At 38.7% G+C, this 21,631-nt stretch overlaps 1 protein-coding gene across 2 annotated transcripts in view; it reads left to right on the forward strand.

Moving 5' to 3' along the window:
* Nucleotides 1–243: 243 nt before the first annotated feature.
* ADAM9 (ADAM metallopeptidase domain 9) overlaps nucleotides 244–21,631 on the forward strand; it is a 142,641-nt gene continuing 121,253 nt past the window's right edge. For both annotated transcript variants that reach the window (XM_032838045.1, XM_032838044.1), the window contains exons 1-3: nucleotides 244–568; nucleotides 10,442–10,539; nucleotides 13,609–13,667. In XM_032838045.1, coding sequence (XP_032693936.1) covers nucleotides 472–568; nucleotides 10,442–10,539; nucleotides 13,609–13,667 — 254 coding nt within the window. In that variant the 5' untranslated portion in view covers nucleotides 244–471. The remainder of the gene's footprint in view (nucleotides 569–10,441; nucleotides 10,540–13,608; nucleotides 13,668–21,631) is intronic.

Genomic DNA, 21,631 nt, shown 5'->3' on the forward strand with positions numbered 1-21,631 from the left:
CCACAAGCCAATCAGAAAAGGCTGTGCAGGGGGGCGGGACTGCCCTTCATTTCTGCTGCTCAATTCCGCTTCTGGGGCTCGCTCTCCGCCTTCTTTTCCTCCTAGTGCTTCCTCCAATCAGGTTCTTCTACGCCCAAAGTAGGCGGGCCTAGGAGCAGAGCGGGCGGGGCGTGACGGGCAGTAGGCGGGGCAGCGAGTGTGAAGGGGCGGGGCCGACTAGTCAAGGTTTTAGCAGCCGAGACAGAAATCCCTTCTCCCTACGGCGACTGGATTTTTCTCTACGTCAGCGTAGGGAGCGCGATGTCGGGAGCGAGCTCGGACAAGAGCCGAGTTGCGTCAGTGCCGAGCGCGTGTTCGTCCCGGGCGCGCGCATCCCGGCCAGCTCTGGGGCCCCGGCAGGGCTGGGAAATGATGGAGCAGGCGGAGGCAGAGGCGACCCAGTGTTGAGTGGAACCTGCGGAATCTGCCGCGATGGGATCGGGCGCAGGCTCGCCCTTTCGGGTCCTCCGGCTCCAGTGGCTGCTGCTGTTTGACTTGGTGGGCCCAGTTCTCGGTGCGGCTCGGCCAGGTGGGTGTCCGCCCCGCAGGGACCTCCGAGATTTGTTTCCTAGGGTTGGGACGCTCGGAGTTACCCCGTGGTGCCTGGGAGCGGAGGGGCCTGGCTGGGGACTGGACCTGGGGTCGGGAGGCGGAGCCGCTCCAGCTGTGTGTGGAGAGTGCTCGGACCCGAGGCTCGGGGTCTGGCGCCCCAAACCCTTCTTGGCAGTGTTCTGGCTGGTCCCTTTTCCTCCGTCTCCGGCTTGGCAGAGCCTTTTGCAGTGCGCCCCACCCCCATCTCGCTCATAACTGGGTCCCCCAGACTCTCTTGGGACTTCTCTGGGACCGACTCTGCCCTCAGGGAGTCGGCTGAAAAGCCTTGGAGTCTGAGTGCACGCCGAGGGTGTGTTCTTGTTTAAACTGCTTTGAGAAATGGAGCTTGGTTTTGCTTGTGAGTTAATGTCACTTGGAAAGAGACCGGGAGATGGAAGTTTCGCTCCAGATTATCATAATTTGAAATTTTGACGTTCATTTTAAGAGCGGAGTTTCTAGTATGTCCACCGAACTAGATTTAGTGATGGAATAAAGGGGGGTTGCTCATTTGTCTTGGGCCATTTTGTTGTTATAGTAAAGAGTACTTATTTTTGGAAGCGAAGTGCTATGTTTCTATAGCCAAACAGTCTTCTATCTGCATTTTTACTGGGTTCGTAATGTCTTAAATCCGTAAAAATAATCCCTGCTCTGCTTAAGCACCGGATTGTGGTAAGAATTAAATCGTTTATGTGAGATTGCTTTTGAATCGTGAAACTTCTCTTGAATATGTAAGGTATTTATTCTGGAGATGCCGAAACGTAGTGGTAACAAATTGCTAATACTCTAGCTTCTTTCTGGAAACGGCTTCGTTTGTTTTGGCTGAAATTATTGTTTGCATGGCTCTTATTTTCTTTATTAGCCTTTGAGTATGATGGAGAATGAGAGTTTTTACTGAAGGTTGCCTTGAGAGTTGCTCAAAGGTGATGATGGAAGATTTCACTGTAGGATTGCTGACCTTCAGGAATTGCTTTTTTTTTTTTTTTTTTTTTGCAATTAAGTAAATTTGCCTCTTTGGAATTCTGAAGCTCTAAATATTGAAACTTCATTGAATGGGAAGACACCATATCTTTTCTGGTTAACACTGTTTTTGCTGTGCTTTTCATAGATGGTTAACATTTACCAGTCTGTAAGGTGAAGTATAGTATATACATTTGGAGTTTTAGTAATCCATGATTGTTTGTGTTTGCAAATATTAATAAGACTATATTTTTAATGTTAATGTATGTATTAGTGGATACTTGCATATAGATGAATGGAAGATCTTTATGCTTTTTAAAAAAATTTTAAGATTTTATTTATTTGAGAGAGAGCATGAGGGAGCATGGGGAGTGGGCAGAGAGAGAGGGAGAAGCAGACTCCATGCAGAGCGGGGAGTCTGACTCAGGGCCGGATCCCAGGGCACCTGAGCAGAAGTCAGATGCTTAACAGATTGAGCCACCCACACGTACCTAGAATAGCCTTATGGGTCTTAACCATGGCTTTAACAGTTTATGGCCAATCCTTCATTTAAGCGTGGTCATGCTTTCAAAATTTAGTCAACATTTATGGAGCTCCTGTAAGACACCATGCTTAATGCTTATGGAGGGGCAAAGGGTGACCAAATGGGCTAAAGTCTTTATGGGAGATGTATAAAACCTTGGGGGAGGTTTATAGTATAAGTGGTATTTGATCTCATCTACATCAGGGAATGTTCCAAGTCAAAGGATATGAATGTGTTCTAAGGAGAAGAAAGAGTTTTTGTGAGAGTATGGAAGGATAAAAAGAACATGACTTGTTAGGGAATGAAGAGAATGTCTGCAGGTGGTCTACAGGAAAGGGAGGCAAGGAAGAAACTAAGGTAGATTGGTACCCATTGGTACAGCCTTCTATTCCGTGATAAGACGTTTGGACTTTACCCTGTAGGAAGTTCTTTGGGCAAGAAGGTTTTTCAGATTCCATTCGACATAACTAGATTTGCGATTAAGGTAACTGGCAAAGCAGGGGAAGATAGAACACAGGAGGGAGAGACTGGAGGCTGGGAGAGACCAGCTGAGAGGCTTTTGTAATAGTTAGCAATGAGTCAACTCATATTTCTCCTGGGGAATGTTCCTCCAAAATCAGCTGACTAAATTTTTGCAATACAGGATGTTTAAAACATGCACTGAAACATTTTCTGTTAATGAAGAGGAATTTGAGGACTCAGTAAGTAACACCCACACATTAGTTACAGTAGAAGTTGAATAGGTTTTAGTAGGATCTTTACTACCATTTATAACGTTGTGTCAGTGAGGAAATGCAGTATAAATTTCAAAGGGCTGACACTTACAGTAAACTTAAAAAAAAAACCCATAACTGAGGCTGACAAAGATAATTTTCTATCATTGTGAAAAAATAACAAGGGGAATTGGGTATGAAACCTTTTCCAATTTTCTCTTTTAAGGTAGTAATTATGATGCAGACCTAGATTTTTTTTTTTTTTTTTTTAAGGCTAGATTCTAAAGACATTGAGTTTTAAAGCTTACTTATGGTGAATCACTATAAAACAAATTACATGGTAAGAGCTTAAATCCATACTAATTTTGTCTTGGGTGCCAGCAAATTACTTGAATTTGTATCTTTGTGTTTTTGCTGTAAAGGAGAATGCAGTCTTTTAAATTTCAAGGTAGTTTTGCTTTTAACTTTTTTTTTTTTAAAGATTTTATTTATTTATTTGACAGACAGATCACAAGTAGGTAGAGAGGCAGGCTCAGAGAGAGAGTGAAGCAGGCTCCCTGCTGAGCAGAGAGCCTGATTTGGGGCTTGATCCCAGGACCCTGAGATGATGACCTGAGCCGAAGGCAGAGGCTTTAACCCACTGAGCCACCCAGGTGCCCCGATTTTTGCTTTTAACTTTTAAGTAAAAAAGAAAACATTTATAATTAATATATATACAAAGCAAGTTCTAGGTTCAAGGCAATTTTCAAGAAACATTTAAAATTTTATGTCACCAAAGTTGACTTTATATTTGTTTTTTGTTAAAAAACCTAGTTTAGGGGCGCCTGAGTGGCTCAGTGGGTTAAAGCCTCTGCCTTTGGCTCAGGTCATGATCCCAGGGCCCTGGGATCCATGGCTCCGCTTTGGGGCTCTTTGCTCAGCAGGGAGCCTGCTTCCTTCTCTCTCTCTCTCTCTCTCTCTCTCTGCCTGCCTCTCTGCCTGCTTGTGATCTCTGTCAAGTAAATAAATAAAATCTTTAAAGAATAAAAAAGAGATCCTGGTTTATTGTAGAATTTCCCTGAAGGTGCAAGATCTGAGTAACTGAAAGCTTTTTCTTGAAATTTGCACAACCTCAGATATATGACATAGATAATAGCCTCCTGATATTTTTTTTTCCCTTTGATATATAGTATATCTCAGAGTCTTGGAGTTCTGCTGTCCTTTGAGTCAGTGCTATAGGACTGCCTCCTAAGTAGATCTTGGTATCACTTTGAACTGTACAATCTTTTTTGTATATTGGGAGATTATTCTAGTTTATTTCTCATTTTGTGATACTGTTATTTTAGTCAAGTCATTTTTCCTGAAGTGATCATGTGTGAGATACTCCTTGAATCAGACCTTTTAGGAATGAATTAGGAAACCTGAGAAGTTCACCTAATGTGGTCAGTTTTTAACTATGCAGTTGTTTCTGTGTTTGTGTTTATCTTAACATAAGAATTAGAGTATTTTAGTTTATAAGAAGGAAACATGATGCCACCGCCAGATATTTGTTATGCTGTAGGACAGTATATGGGAAATGCCTTTTTCGACATATTTTTCTTTTAATGAGATTTTTCATGGTTTAACTCATTTTAGGAGGTTCCCCCCTTCCTTTTATAGTATTCCTTAGAACCCTTATGCAAGTAGACCCCTGGAGAGCCTGCTCCATTGGCTTCACTGATAAATTAGAATTCTTTGTGAATAGAAGCTCTAATCCCAGCTACCTGAGAGAGGTGGCTAAGCGTTCTATAGCAGAGCCATACAATGAAATAGAACATTGACGTTAAAATGACAACTGTGTGGACCACATGGATTTCTGGAGAATTGGCATAAAAAAATACTCATCATAAAAATAAAGCTTAATTCTGGTTGTACATGACAATTAACAAGTAGGAGATCCGTTATGATTGACTCTAAAGATAAGAAGGCATTTACTCAACATGTAGTCATCAAATACTTACTGACCAGAGCAGGAAACACATGATCCATAAATTATATTGTCCTTATAAGGTATCATTCTTTGTCTCAAGAAACTGAAATTCCTTGCTAGAGGAGCTTTAAGTTCTCGAGGTCATTAAATCTTCTAAGTGGTTGGTGGTTTTCCCATAGGGGCACTTAAAAACAAACAACAGCAAAAGCTCTGTTTCTTTTTAAATGTGAAGACGGGAAAATGGTAAAAAAAAAAAAAAATCACTCAAAAAATGTAAGAAGGTAGGACATAGCAATTGAAATTATAATTATTTTTGAGTATAATTATTAGTATATGATATTTATTTGAGGCTGACCTTGTGAATGGAATGGAAATATGTGGCTCAAAGTAACAGGATTTTCTGGATTTAATTACAATAATTTCTCTTTTAAAATAATTCAGGCAACAAAATTATTTTATTCATGCTCTCTATGGAACTCAGGTTTATCTTTTATATAGAGTGAAAGTATTTAAAGGTGGCTGTTTGTTTACATAATAGGCAGGAAGGAAAGGAGAAAAGCCCATGACTGAGAATTCACATTTGTTTGCTTTGCAATTAAGTAGAATTCTTTTAAAGTGTTTCCCTCTACTACAGTTACTATTATGAAACATATACTTAGACTTTCTTCAAAACACAGTTCATAAAAAGATCTAAGGAGTTAGAGGAATAAAGAAGTGCAACTAAACACCCTTCTCTTTCTTTCACTAAGTTGAGGACTCTTTAAGTTTCATGTTTCAGCTCTTATTTTTATCTCCAGCCCATGTTTCCTGGTAATCCGATTTTTGACAGTGTGCTTATTCTGTCAAATTCCAAAGTAACAAATCTGTATCCTCTGTTAGTTGATTGTATTAAGATTTTTATTTTCATTGTGAACTATATGCTTATAGTGGTTTTCAGCAGAGAGCAGTTTTGCCCCCAGAAGGCATCTGGGGGATATTTTTAGTTGTCACACTGATAGTTCTGCTAGTGGATAGAGGCCATGAATGCTACTAACATCCTACGTTGCACAAGGCAGCCCCCCACAGCAAAGAATTTTCTGGCCCCAAATGTCAGCCGTGCTGAGGCTGAAGATTTGTACAAATAATGTGCATGCACTTCCTTTATAGTAACATGGGAAACATGTAATTTTGGTTCCCATGAGAAGGTTGCTACTATTTGGGATTAAAAAAAAAAGGGAATTCGGGAAAAAATATGTACACATTTGTTATGATGTTCTTGGAACTCCTTATAGCACTCAGAAAGATCCTTGGATTTTAAAACCAAGAAGTCAGTATTCCTGGAATAACAGCTTGACATAGAGAAGTTATTTTTGGGTGCTATAATTTTGAGAGTCTTATTAAAAATAAAGGATTAATTGTGTTGTTGTTTTTTTCCTAACAAGAATTATGTTTTAAAATGAGAAGAACAGAAAGAGTTTTGTGTCTTATTTTCCTATACTGGATTGCTATTCTTTGCTAACAGCCTCACAGAAAGATCCATAGTTTTATACCTGATACTATAAAGTTATTTAACCTGTTTCAAATTGAAAGTTCTTTAAATACCTGCCTGCCCAATTGTAGTTCTCTTTTCTGAGACATTTCTTTTTCTCTGTGATTTCTTCTGAGTTGAATGAGATGAAAAAAAAAACTTGAGTCGCATATTGTTTAGCTTCTAGTGTTAACAGTTCTCTGAACCTGTTACGATATATGTCAAAGCCTGTAAAGATTTACCTAAAAAACTTTCTAGTTTGAAATAACGCTAGAGTCATAGGAAGTTGCAAATAAATGTACACAGTGATTTACTTTTTGTCACACAGAGCGTCTAATTTATTACCTGCTAAAAGAATTTTATTCCTGCCAACTATTTGCACCACTGAGACAGAACAGGAACTTGCAGAAAAACCCTGGCCCCCTCAGAGCACCAATGGCAGTAACCCATTTCTCTAGTCCAGCTTGCAGGTGGCTGTATGTGATCAGGAAGCCAGAAGCCACAAGCTGGAAACAAGCAACAGGACCCAATTTACAACAGGTGTGCTCCTACAAAGACTAGACCAGACCAGAGGCAAATGGACCCCAGCTCTGACTTTTTGCTTAACTTTCTCCCCAGTATAATACTAAATATTATGCCCAGGGGTGGAAACTTAACATGCAAATGAAACATAACATGTATGAAGCATGGTTGGTCAACTGGGGCCTAATTTCCTGTATTTCCCCACTGCTATATGCTTAGATGTCACTCCTTTCCTACCTCAGCTGCTTTAAAAACTTTCCCTGGCCATTGTTCACGGAGCTAGCCCAAGGACGCTTTGCTTTGTGCTATCTGCCTTTTGCTCGGGCAGAAGCCCCTGATAAAAGTCTTGCTTGAACATTCCTGCTTGGTTTCTTATCAGTTTTCATTGCCCAGAGTGCCGGAGTCTAGTTCTGTAAGGTCACCACATTTCTAGTAGTTGAACAGCTTATCATGATCTAGAGTGAAATTAAGGTAATATTGAAACTTGTATTTTTAGCAATTTGAAAACAACAGAGGTCATTGAAATATTTCTTCTGGGTGGGGCAGTAGTCCTGTACCTCAGTTGATGTAGGATTAAAGATGTTTTATCTAGTGATCTGAAGCCTTCATTTGTGAAGGCCTTGGGGATTTCTTTTGACATGGTTCCCCATTAACAATTCCAAATATCTGAATGATATTTTATTATAGTATGTCATAAGTATGCCTTGGATTAGCTTATGGCCTCTTTTGTGAGTATTGGTGTCCATTTCTGGTGTTTTCATGTAATGACTTGAAGCCATCTTAGATAGCATAATATGCTATAGTATAAAGATATAAGGGGTTTGAAGTTGGGTAAAGAGTTTGAAAACTGGTAGTATGATATGTATTGTATTAGATAGGATACAATTTGTTTTCCTTTTGTATCTTTTTTAAAATCCCAAGTGAGACAAGATTATAGACTTTTTTTTTTTTTTTTAAAGATTTTGTTTATTTGACACAGAGAGACAGGGAGAGAGGGAACACAAACAGGGGGAGTGGGAGAGGGAGAAGCAGGCTTCCAGCTGAGCAGGAGCCCAATATGGGACTCCATCCCAGGACCCTGAGATCAAGACCTGAGCTGAAGGCAGCTGCCGCTCAATGACTGAGCCACCTAGGAGCCCCAGAATAGACATTTTTATATACAGTGATATCTTGGAGAAAGTTAGCTGTAAGTGTTTCATTTTAATCTGTATTTGAGAAATCTGAGGGGTGTAAAACTTAATGTGTGAATGAGCACCCAGTTTGGATCCAAAGGAAGAGAATGGGAGTAGGGAGACCAGGTAAGAAGGAACGGTCTTGTAGGTGTGAGGTTAGTTAGGCTGATAAAAAGAAAGGAACTTTGGGAGATGCTAGATAATCAGTACTTTAAATGGATTGTGCCTTTTTGTTGAACAAATACTCTTTTTTTCCCCCTTATAATTTTGAAAGTAATTAGGGATTATGCATTACTCATTGTAAAAACAAATTCAAACCATACAGACTTGGAGGGATGCAGGAAATAAGTCCCATGTCCTTATCTCAATGTTCCATATCTCTGTGTGTCTGTATATATCTAAACCACATTCATGAGGAGGCTTAAGACTAGCATACACAAATAGAAAGAATGAGGGAAGAACAGACACATTTTTCTCTCAGTGGATCTAGTCCATTGTGACAACTCCTTCAAACAAGTTTGGTACATTTACTTATGATATTTACATGTTTACATATGACTTGTAGTCTCATATATATGCAATATGATATAATATTTCATAAATGCTGTACTGCAGAGTTGATTAAAATGAAGTTTCTCCCCTCATCCCACTCCCTATAGGTAGCTACTTTAAAATATAATTATTTTATCATAGAAAATTTTAAACATACATAACAGCAGAGAGAATAATGAACTCACATGTACCCATTACCCAACTTCAATATAATTTTGTATGTATCTCTTCCCTCAAACACACTCTATTTTGATACAAATCCTAGACATCATATAATTTTGTCTGTGTTAAGACATAAGGGCTTTAAAAAGAAACCTTATCCACAATATGGTTATTACACATAAAAAAATTAACAGTAGGGGCGCCTGGGTGGCTCAGTGGATTAAGCCTCTGCCTTAGGCTCAGGTCATGATCTCAGGGTCCTGGGATCAAGCCCTGCATCGGGCTCTCTGCTCAGCGGGGAGCCTGCTTCCTCCTCTCTCTGCCTGCCTCTCTGCCTACTTGTGATCTTTCTCTGTCAAATAAATAAATAAAATCTTAAAAAAAAATTAACAGTAATTTTTCAGGATCATCAAGATTTCCCTGATTGTTTCAGAATTTGTTTTTTTCCATTGATTTGTTGAATTAGGATCCAAAGAGGTCCATATATTTATAAGGCTCTTTAACTTATGGAAGTCCTTTCTTCCCCCCACCCTCTCTTGGGCATTTATTTGTGAGGGAAGTTCCACTTAATTAAATTATTGTAATATACAGACATATATAGAGATGGAATTTTCATTCATGGTCCTTAAGTGGTGACCATCTATTTCATCAAGTTCACTGAAAATAAATTGACATGCCATCAGCAAAGATCCTGGAAGAAGATAATTGTGTTGGGTGTATTGAGAGACCTTGTATCAGACTCCAACAAGGGGTGTCTTACTAAGGGATTTCCTTGGGCAATTTTGATTATACTCCATTTTTGCTCTAGCGATGACTTTGGAACCCAAGTTCCACTTAGCTATGATTCCACTGTGCGGTAAACTGAACAGGATTGGAATTGGGAGTAAGTCTGCATGATTGTTTTGAGTTCTTCACTGTTAATACATTTTATCAGAAGTGAGTTTTTGTTTTTAGGACACATTAATGGCAGTAATGTAATTTGAGATAATCTACATTGTTAAGTGTGTATTTATTAAAGTTAACCGATCAGGCATTGAAAGTAACTTTTCTAATTGTCCTTGTTTGTTTCATAAGTATTCCAATACCATATCAGGGTGATATGGTATGATTATGATATGGGATGAAGGGAGAGACTTCATTTTAATCAACTCTGCAGTATAGCATTTATGAAACATTATATCATATTGTACATATATGAGACTATAAAATGTCATATGTAAACATGTAAATATCATAAGTAAATGTACCAAACTTGTTTGAAGGAGTTGTCACAATGGACTCAATCCACTGAGAGAAAAATGTGTCTGTTCTTCCCTCAGTCTTTCTGTTTGTGTATGCTAGTCATTCATGTTGGGTGAGGGTGAAAAATGGGAGATGAGTAAATGGTGCTAGGCTCCGGATGCCTTCCCTCCACTTCCTCTCCAAAGCACTTTTTTTTTTTTCTTGTGTGTATACCTTCAGATTTATTTTAAGGAAAAGGATTAATAAGATTTATAGCAAAAAATTGTTTGAAAATGATTGCTGTGTATACACTGTGAAGACTTACATCCTTTTAAATGAAAATATTTTCCCCCTCATACTTATCAAGTATATTGCTATTTTTTGTGTGAAATACACATGCACACACATATATATGAATGTCACATGATTTTCCTGTGATTTAAACATTCAGCCTTTGATTTCCATTACATTTTGGTACCATTTAGTTTTTTACATTTACTTGTTATGTAATATTTATTATTCCCTTTTCTATAGGCTTTCAACAGACCTCACATCTCTCTTCTTATGAAATTATAACTCCTTGGAGATTAACTAGAGAACGAAGAGAAGCCCCTAGGCCCTATTCAAAACAGGCAAGTTATCTCTTGAGAAGTATGTATGTGTTTAAATTTTACTTTTTTTTTTTTTTTTTAAAGATAGTGTGTTACTTTCAGCAGGGGTTGGTTCACTGAGATATGTTGGCCAGTGAACAGTACACCACCATACATATGGCACTGATATCCATTGGCCATTATTCTAGTAAAAGTAATATATTGATCCTTAGTAGCTTTTTTTTTTTTTTTTTGAAAGACAAATCGTCAACTTGAAACATAACAGAATGAAATAATTAAATAAAATTCTATGACCAGGGTAGGATGTGGATTATATAGTTTTCTAACCCTTTTCTCACTGGTCTTGGTTACAGTGGCCTTTTCATAATAATAAGAATTAATCTCTCTCTTAGCTTATGATAGGTAGAATACATCATACTGTATCTTCACAGACTCTGGAGAATAGTAGTATGTTACATGTATATATTTCATTATATGGGAATGTTCACTCAAAAGTGAGTTTTATCTCTGTATCAGAAGAAACATTACTGTGTTGTTAAAGGGGTAACCAGTACACAAAAATTATTTTTTTATACTGTTTTCTCCAACTGTAAAGTTCAAAAATACTAAGTTTGGAATTCAGTTGATTTTGCGAACTCTTCAACTTTAGAAAAGTATAATCTAACTTTATTATAATTTAACAGTAACAGATGATGAAGGATAGAGTTTAGCTTATTATGTCTGAATCTCTGGTATATTCATAAGTAGAAGGAAGCTTATACATTGTACAGGGACTGGGCCTTGTAGAAAGAACACTGGAGTTGAGAGGCAGGAGCGTTTAGTTTTTGCCCGCCCTCTGAGTACTACCTCTAGTTGCATACGTCATTCAACTCTAGTTCTTCTCTATTAAGTAAGGAATAAATGGCCCTACAGTTTATAATTCTTCCTTCATTCTGTTTTGAACTAGATGTTCTACGATTTGATTATATTTTGTCTTAGGATGGAATTAATGTGTACTTGCTTCATTATTTTTCTCCTTTTCTTCACTTTTTAGCACAGGGACTATGCTTTCCATTTTATTGTGGGTCTGATTTCTACATCAGTACTGCACACATAGGTACTTGTGATCATAACAAATGTCATTCATATGCCCTGATAAATATTTGAACAAGTAAAAGCATGGTTTGGGCATTGGAGATATGGCAGTGAACAAAACAGACACAATTCATGTTCTTATGGAGTTTCCATTCTAGCAGGATGGGGCTAGGAGGAGACAGTAAACAAAGAAATAATATAAATTAATAATGTAGATTATTTAAGGTGATAATATGTGCTCTTGAGAAAATTATACCAGGAAGGTGGATAATGAGTGCTGGAAGTGAGTGTATGGGTGGGGTAAGAGGGTTTGTATTTTTTTGTAGGGCAGCCTAGGAAAGCCTTACTGAGAAGTTGACCCTTGAGTAAAGACCGGAAGCAGGGGAATGAGCAATCTGGACAGATACTTGGGCAAGCAGTACAGTATCACGAAACAACTCTCAGACTCTTCAGAATTTCTGTGACAATAGGACAGCCAAGAGCAGACACGATAGAACAGCACATGCCAAAACTGTGAAAGTGGAAGGAGCTTGGAATTTTTGTTGTTGTTTCTAACTTTCTTTTGTTTAATTTTTAGTTTTGATTCTTTTCTTATTGGAGTATAATTAATATACAATGTTATATTAGTGTCAGATGTATAGTTTAATGACTTAGTAATTCTATACATGACTCAGTGCTCACCATAAGTGAAGTCACCATCTGTCACCAAACAAAGTTATTACCATCCTACTGACTATATTCTCTATGCTGTACTTTCATCTCTGTTGTCTTATTTGTCACTGGAAGTTTGTACCTAGGAGCTTGGTATTTTTGATGCCTAAGTTGAGATTGAGGTAGGTCACAGGTAGCTCACGTTATGAAAATAGAGTGCCAGGAGCTGTAACTTGGTCTAGGCCCTAGAAGTAGGCTGTTGATGAGTTCCAGAAGAGGGGATCATGCTATTTCTTGGCAAAACGTTAACTTAGAGCCCAGAAACAGTAAGGAAAATAAGAGGACACTTCTGATAATATTATTTGTTGAGTCCCTCTATGACTTTTCTTTTTGGTCAAAGAGTTAATGCAAAGTGAAATCTCATGGTTCTAGGGATCACAGTAAGCACTTCTGGTGGATGGACTGGTGAGCTGCTGGGGAAGTTGTTTGAGATAAAGAAGAGGGGCCTGTGACCTTGAGGTTGTGTAAGTGCAGGTTACCTTATCTCAGTTCATTGGCTCAGATGCTGTCATTTGTAAGGCACACTGTTGTTTAATAGACCACTAATTACGAGGCGCCTGGGTGGCTCAGTGGGTTAAAGCCTCTGCCTTCGGCTCAGGTCATGATCCCAGTGTCCTGGGATCGAGCCCCGCATCAGGCTGTCTGCTCTGCAGAGAGCCTGCTTCCTCCTCTCTCTCTGTCTGCCTCTGCTTAGTTGTGATCTCTGTCGGTCAAATAAATAAATAAAATCTTAAAAAAAAAATAGACCGCTAATTACAAAAGAATCAGAGGCCTGCCACTTCGACTGCTGCGCCTTTGTATGATGCATCATGATTTCAGAGATGTTCATTTGAGGGGAAAAAAGTGGGTTTTAGAAGTGGTGAAATGTGGTAAGCTGTGTGAAGCCATAAAATCATAAGAGTATGAATTTCAACTTTTGGGTGACCAGAACTAAAGATAATCCCTTGAAACTAAGAAATGCATTTCACTTAAACAAAAGGGAAGAAGTACTTTACGTTGTAGTTAATACATGACCAGACTTAATAGAAATAATTTATGAAGTTACAGCTGAAATATAAATGAATTTAAGGAAAGTTTAGATGGACATGCAAGTGATTTCCCACAATGGGTTATTAAAGGAAGGTAGGGATGGTCAGAGTATCTTTTTATTATTTAAGAGCAGTTATAAGGTTCTGTAAAACAATTTCAGTTGGTGCCAGATTATTTTAACTCAGGATGGAATTTCTAATCTTATAAATACCTGTTTTGAAAAGTGATTTATAAGATGGTGTTTTACTGTTTTTTCTTTTCCCCCTGTGCTTTTAGGTGTCTTATATCATTCAAGCTGAAGGAAAACAGCATATTATTCACTTGGAAAGAAACAAGTAAGAAATTTAATTTACTTTGGCTTTTTGATTTAAAAAATAGTATGTTTTTAAAGATAGTGTATTTTATTTTATGTATTTTTTAAAAAAAATATTTTATTTATTTATTTGAGAGAGAGAGAGTGGGAGAGAGCATGAGAGGGGGGAATGTCAGAGGGAGAAGCGACTCCCCATGGAGCTGGGAGCCTGATGCGGGACTCCATCCTGGGACTTTGGAATCATGGCCTGAGCTGGAGGCAGTCAATCGCTTAACCAAATGAGCCACCCAGGCACCCAAAGATAGTGTATTTTAAATAGTATATTTAAATAGTCTGTTTAGTTAGATGTTGTTTAGTAGATTGATAAAAAGGTGAGAATAACAGGAGTAGCAGTGTGGAAAAAGCCATTCTGTTTTTGGTTTCCGTTGACGTTAGAGCAAGGGAAAATAAATTAAAGCCAAAGAAAGTTGTATTTCAGGAGAAAACTTTTTAGTTGTGATCGGCCTAAGGAACAACTAAGCAGGGGTAAAGAAGTCTTTAATAGCTAGATCAGTCTGCTTGTGCTGCCATAACAAAATAACGCAGACTTTAAAAAAAAAAGGAAGTTTATTTTTCTCACAGTTCTGGAAACTAGAAGTCCAAGATCAAGGGGCCAACTGAGCTGGTGTCTGGAGAGGGCTCTCCCCTTGAGTTGCAGATGGCCGTCTTCTCATGCTGCGCTTACATGGCCTCCTTGTTATGGGGGGGTGGGGGTTAGGGGAAGGAGCAAGCTCTGTGGTGTCTCTTGTAATAGGGACTCCAGTTCTGTCAGTTCAGGACCTTACTCTTATGACCTTATTTAACCATAATTACTTCCTTAGTAGCTCCATTTCCAAATATAGCCACAGTGGCTGTGAGGCTTCAACATATGAATTTTTCTACATGGGTTGAGCATGGGGAGAGGGGATGGTGACATATATTTAGGATGTAAGAGTAGTCTCTCACCATTCCCTTTTAATCCCTTCTCCACATTTTGGCATGTTTTCACCTGATTCCACTTTGGTGATCTGTTTTCTTTGCCCCCCCCCCCCCCCCCCCGAAATGCCAAGTTTTTAACCATGCTAAGTCACCCACTTTCCTGTGGTCTGTCTCTCCCTTTTCCTTTTTCTTTCTTTCTTTTTAAAAAAGATTTATTTATCTCTTTGAGAGAGAGAGAGAGCACACAAGTGTGAAGGTCAGAGGGAGAAGGAGAGAGAATCTCAAGCAAGCTCCCCACTGAGCATGCACCCTGATATGGGACTTAACCTCATGACTCTGAGATCACAGCCTGGGCCGAAACCAAGAGTCAGATGCTTAACTGACTGTGCCACCCAGGAGGCCCCCCCCCCCACACTCCCCGCCCCGCCGCCACTTCCCTTTTCTTATGTAGCACAACTTCAATATCTTAGTGAAAAATCCTAGAAAAAAATGTCGCCTGATAAGCCCATCTACAGTGAGGTGTGAATGAGGGAGATATAAAGTATTTCTGTCTAAGGACGTGCTGCTCAAAGCATAGTCCTGGAACCTCTCAGCAGCCCTTGAGAATTTGTCAAGTGCAAATTCACTGGACTAACCCTAGAATGAAGCAAACGTTTGGGAGGTGTCATAGCAATTTGTGTTTTAACAAGCTTTCTAGATGTTTTAACAAGCTTTCTAGATGCATTTTGTGCATCCTCAAGTTTGAGTAAGACTTTTAATCTAGAAGAGGATGTTAATCCAAAGGGTTTGAGTCCCCTTAGCAGAAGTTCAGGCAGTGCAACAGATATTGTCCAGCAGACTTTCTGAAGTCTTCTACTGTATTTGATGGACATTAACATTTATTGAATATTTTCTATGTCCCAGGCACTGTATTAGGTACTTTTAGGTATATTATTTATATAATTCTCACAAAACTCCGGAAGGATCTTGCTTGACTCTAATGCAATGATGTCAATATGTAAGAAAACCCTAATAGGTCCAGATATTTTCTTCTGTTCCTTTCTGTAGGACATGTAAATTAATTAAAATGTCAATAAAATAATACAGTTGACTTTTGAACAACATAGGTTTGAACCAATGGGTCGACTTATGTGTGGATTCTTTTCGATAAATATATGTACAATACTGTAGATGATTTTCTCTTCCTTATAACCTTATGATTTTCTTTCTTTCTTTCTTTCTTTCTTTCTTTCTTTCTTTCTTTCTTTCTTTTTTCTTCTTTTTTTTTGAGAGTGAGAGACAGGGAGAGAGAGAAAGAGTGCTAGCATGGGGTAGGGAGAGGGGCAGAGAAAAAAGGAGAGAGATAGTCTTAAGCAGGTTCCATGCCCAGTATGGGGCCCACTGTGGGGCCTGATCTCCCAACCCTGAGATCATGACCTGAGCTAAAATCCAGAATTGGACGCTTGACCAAGTGAGCCGCCCAGGCACCCCCCCTCACTGCCCCCTTTTTCCCTAAGAGAGAGAGAGAGAGGAGGGGAGGGGCAGAGGGAGAGAGAGAATCTTAAGGTGGTTCCATGCCCCACATGGAGTCTGACTCAGGGCTCAATCTCACAATCCTGAGATCATATCTGAGCTGATCATATCTGACTTGAGCTGATATCAAGAGTGTGACTCTTAACTGACTGAGCCACCCAGGTACCCCCTTATGCTTTTCTTGACAACATTTTCTTTGGCTTACTTTATTGAAAGAATACAGTGTAAAATACATATAATGTGTAAAATACGTGTTAATTGACCACTTACATTATCGATAAGGCTTCTGGTCAACAGTGGGAGGTTAGTAGTTACGTATTTAGGGAATCAAAAATTATATTTGGGTTTTTGACTGCATGGGGTGCATGGGGTGTCAGTGCCCCAAAGTCCTGTGTTGTTTAAGGGTCAACTATAGTTTCTTATGTTTGTATAGTTTTCATCTTATAAAGCATTTTCATAACCTTTATCTCATTTATCATATTGTTATAACAACCTAAATGTTGAGCAGTGTCTGTTGTCCTCAATTTATGCATTAAGAATATCCAGGTTCAGGGAAATTCCTTGACTTGCTCAAACGTAGTTTGTAAGGGTTTAAGCTGGGGTACAAGTCCAAGTCATTTGACCAGAAGTCTGGTGATCTACATATGTATGTTATGTTTGCTCTCTATTACTATGCTTCTTGATTTGGTGGCAAATGGTACTTTTCCAGGCATTTGTAAGAGTTGCTAGGCCTTAGACCACCTCTTTGAAAGGTGGTCATCAAAGCTAGTGATCACTAATGAAAAACACAGTAGATAATCTATAAGAGGATGGCTCAGATACATTCTTTGTAGTAACAGGGAAATTATGAAATTCAATGAAGGAGTGACTGTGTTCTAGTAAATGCAAATTTTTTCCTTCCATTGCCTCTAGAATAGTGGTCTTAACTCTTTTTAGGTCTCAAATTCCTTAAGAATTTGGTTAAGGCCATGAACCCTTCTTGTGGAGGAGGGTATGTAATCACTTACATGGAGTATTTGGCAGGAACTAGGGGTTATGGGAAAGAAGAGATCACATCTTTTTGTGCGGGTGCTGCAAGATTTAAAAATGAAATGGAAGGGTAAGTTAAATATGTCACTTTTATTATTGATAAGGGCTGGGGTGGAGGATTTAGCTTAGAATGAAAGCCTGGTGGGCCTACTAATCCTGAACCCCAGCATCAGGCAGAGGGGCCTTTAGGTAGCACATTTATGTCAGTGCTACCTAGTGGCTACTCTCCTTCTGGAGAAGCAGAGCAGAATTTGCTCTCACTGGGTAGGCAGTGACTTCAGAGCAAAGCAAACTATCTCCAGTTTATTCTTTTCAGATTCACCGCTAGATGGAGGGTGTGTGTGTGTGTGTGTGTGTGTGTGTGTGTTTGTGTTGGGGAGAGGGAGGAGGGGAGGCACTGCACTGATAAACAGGGTTGAGTAATCAAAAGGACTGAAGATGCCTCAGGCTACTCTTAGGCTCACTCAAGGAGGTTTTAATAAAGGTGAATGATAAGGTGCTTCAGGACAAAGAAAGTGCAGATAATCAAGGGGATTGAAAACTTTATGTACATCCCAGATGTGCTTTGTCTCTAGATTACAAACCTGTGAGATAAGTGTGTGGCGTCTTACTTTCAGGGGATTACCCAAGGGGTCTTTCATACTACCCTGGTCAGATAGCCAAAGACAGGCGGTGTAACTGATTAAAATGCCTGCAAACCATCAATCTCTCTATCTTTAAACAGTATAGACAAGCTGAGCCTGGCTGCCTCCGGGGGAGTTGGGAACTTTAAATGGCACACTGTAAATCACTAGCTAGCACAGTGCCTTCCTGATGTGTTCATAAGCCCTGGAGATAGTTATGGAGCTGCTCTGGTTCTGCTCTGGTTCTCCTCCACTGTGAAATCCTTTTGAAATGGTCCCAACACTTAGTGTAATGGTCCTGAATGAAGTCTGCCTCACTGTCTTTAAAGGTGTCATTGGATATTTTTTTTCTTTGACAGTCATTGTGCCATGACTCAGATAGGATCAGATTCATCATTGGACCCCCGGATCTCTCACCCAGGGCCCTAAGTATGCACCTTTGAAGGCTTTGTCTGCATTCCTGGCTGATTGATTGGGGATCCATTGGTGATTCTGACTCCTGAACTGTTACACCAGACAAACGTCTATTGACGCTGGTAAGGACAGATTTTGATTATACTCTTTGAAGCTGGGTTAGAGTCCCAGGCTTTTTTTTTGCAAGGTACCTGCTGGGCTGGAAGGTCTTCCTGGTTCCTTGTTCTGAGTGGGGATCATTCCCTGACACCCTGGGCTGGAAGCTTCTTACTCCTGGCTCTCTCTGAGTTCTCTTTTCTCTGTTGCATCGCGCTTCTCCCGGGGGAACTTCTCAGTCAACTGAAACCCCTTTTCTCAAACTCCTACTGATTTTCTGAGGGGCCTGCTTACTTTCTTATTGGCATGATTTTGGTGAGGGTAATTTGGAACTTCATTGTCCTCTTTGGGGAACTTGAGATCTCTCCAACCTCAATACTCCGTGTACCTCTCCCTTCCTGCTGCTTCTGCTCCTCCTTCCTCTTCTTACCACCTTCAGTCTTCCCTCTAGTTTCTTTGAATCCTTTGCGAAGTCCGTCTTCGAGCCCCTGCCGTCTCCGTCTCTTTGTCCACCCTTGTTGACTTTTCCCTTCCCACTTCAGCCTTCAGCTCTCTATAGCCCCTGGAATTGTAGACACCTTAACCTCCATTGGGCCCCCTCAGTTGTTGCCCCTGACAGCAACTCTCTGAGACTCAGAAGAGGGAAAAAAACCCCACTATTTGGAAATAGAGTCGGACAGTTTATCCACTTATGGACTTTGGAAATGTCTAGACAGCACTTGGATATCTTTTCAGTCAGTCATCTAAAATTTAGTCTATTGCCTTCATAAGATTACATATCACAGTAAAAAAAATCTTAAAAGTTTCCACAGTCATTGGTAACAAGTCACCTTAACTTGGTCCATTTGCCACAAACACAATTCGGGTGAAAATACAAAGGGGAGATAAACCAGTGAGACTGCATTACTGTTTTACTGACTCACGGCTAAAATTTTGAAATGGAAGCTGTAAGATCTCTATTTGTGTATGTCTGTATGTTTATATCTGTTTATATATATGTGTACTATAGATATGTTGTAGTTTCCTACCTTTGGATGGAGTTATCAGATTAATTTATAAAATCCCTTAAAGGAGAAGTGCCTGGGTGGCTCAGTTGGTTAGGTGTCCGACTGATGATTTTGGTGGTCAGGTCATGATATCGTGGGTGGTGAGATGAAGCCCTTTGTGGAGCTCTGCACTCAGTAGGGAGTCTGCTTGAGGTTCTCTCCCTCTGTCCCACCCCCCACTTTCGATGTCTGCGCATGCTCTCTCTCTCAAATAAATAAATATATCTTAAAAAAAAAAAATCCCTTAAAGGAGTTCTGTTCAGATTGGCTTTGGCTAATGAACACTTCTATAAATTTTCTTAAAACTCAGAAATATAGAAACTAACCCAAGTCGTTTTTTTTTTTTTTTGAAGTTTGCATGATTTGGGAAAATCTTTCATAAATAAAGCTAACTTTAAAATTATTGATAAACTGACAACATCAGAGTTGTCAGCATTAAATATGTAATGGAGATACAAAGTTTTTTCCTACCTATGTTTACCAGCCAAACAAACTTGTTATTTCTGCTAGATGTTTAAGATTTTAAACTATAAATCTAACCTAAAAACAAAATGTATAAGAAAAAGGAATTGCTTAGTGTGTGTCAAGCACAGCAGTTAAAAAAGACAAAGAAGAAAGAATCAGATGAATAACTTTGTAGGTTCTTTAGCTTGTTTGCATCTGTGATTTTTTTTTTTTTTAATACTTGCTTGACTTGTCAACAGGAAAAAATAACTTAAGATGATACATGGCTAGCTTTGTTTAGTTAATGTCTTATGAAATTTTCATGAGTAATTCAAACATAATTGTTAAATTCAAGTAAACTAAATAGGTATAAATGGAATAAAAGTTTATAAATCAACTTTTCAATGATCATTCTGTTTTATAATAGGTCTCCTTAAAAATAGTTTTAAAAAGCTTTTCAGAACTTTAACTGTTCAAGCTGTACAAAGTTAAGTTAATGATGGATATTTTTTGGCTGTCTAGATCTCATTTCCAAATTAGAGAAAATATTGAAACATTAATTGATGAACATTAATTTTATTCACTTTTGGCATCTCATTTTTAATATGGTATAGAAAAGCTAAGTATTCTTGAATCTGTGAATAAACATGATAAAGTTGTGCTATGAAAAAGACACATGTCTCTAGGAATTATGAAATGATAATACTCTTAAACCTGCTACAGTATGATAGTATGTGAGTTTGCAGTTGTCTACTTCCTACTTTTCACTGAAAATTTGAGTTTCTGATGGTTAAAAATGTAGTCATTATATGCAAATGAAACTACCAGGAATAATAAGGGTAAAGAAAAATAACTTTGTAAAAAGGGAAGTAATATGTATTTTTGATAAGGGAAGGTATGAAGGACAAGTTTTTGTTAAGGGGAAAAGAGTAATTTTTGTAAAGTAGGACTGGTTGTTCCAGAATGCTAAAGAAGAAAAGAGTAGGATGAAAACCAAATGTTTATAAGAAAAATTTCTTACAAGATTTGAGGAAAAGAAACCTTGGAAAAGGAATCTGTAGCTGCCCAAGATGGGATGGATTTATTTGTAGGGTTTTTATATATTTATTTATCTTAATTTTAAAAAAATTTGTATTAGTATTAATAGCACACTGATGTGAAACCGTTATTTGGTTTTCTCTCTGTGTTAAAACAACAAAGTTTTTTTTAGATTATTTGTTTGCTCTTAATTAGAAATTGTAAAAAAAAGTTGTTTTTCTTTACCTTTTAAGTAATATGCCTGGGAAAACAAGATTTTGTGTTTTAAAACAATTTCTTGTGTTTGATGTTATGTCATTTAGTTCTTTGATTGAAAACCAGGTGTTCTTGATAGTAAGAGGTTAAGAATTTTTGTAACTAGGTAGTTTTCGGTATTTGCCTTTGAGATCTTTGAATTGTGACTTCAGTTAAATGGATAACTAAGGATTGTTTCCCAGTGACCTGTGATCCTGTTTAGTCAGATGGTCGACCTTCAGGCCTTTGTGACAGCTTCTCCAAGCTCTAAGAAGAGTTGTTTTGTCAACCATAAGAAGAGTCTTTTTGACCTCAGATTAACTTTGAGATTTCCTAGATGATCCCTGGAAAATCTCATTGTTTTTGTCTCTCTCCTTATAAAAAGAGAGATGTTTGAAACTATAAGAGACTCTTAATCTCACAAAACAAACTGAGGGTTGCCAGGAGGAGGGGTGTAGGCTTATGGGCTTTGGGGAGGGTATGTGCTATGGTGAGTGCTGTGAAGTGTGTAAGCCTGACATTCACAGACCTGTACCCCCGGGGCTAATAATACATTACATGTTAATAAAAAATTAAAAAAAAGGGACATGTTC

This window comes from Lontra canadensis, unplaced genomic scaffold (genome assembly GCF_010015895.1).
Source record: "Lontra canadensis isolate GAN:19392208 unplaced genomic scaffold, GSC_riverotter_1.0 scaffold101, whole genome shotgun sequence".
In the NCBI taxonomy this organism is placed as follows: domain Eukaryota; kingdom Metazoa; phylum Chordata; class Mammalia; order Carnivora; family Mustelidae; genus Lontra; species Lontra canadensis.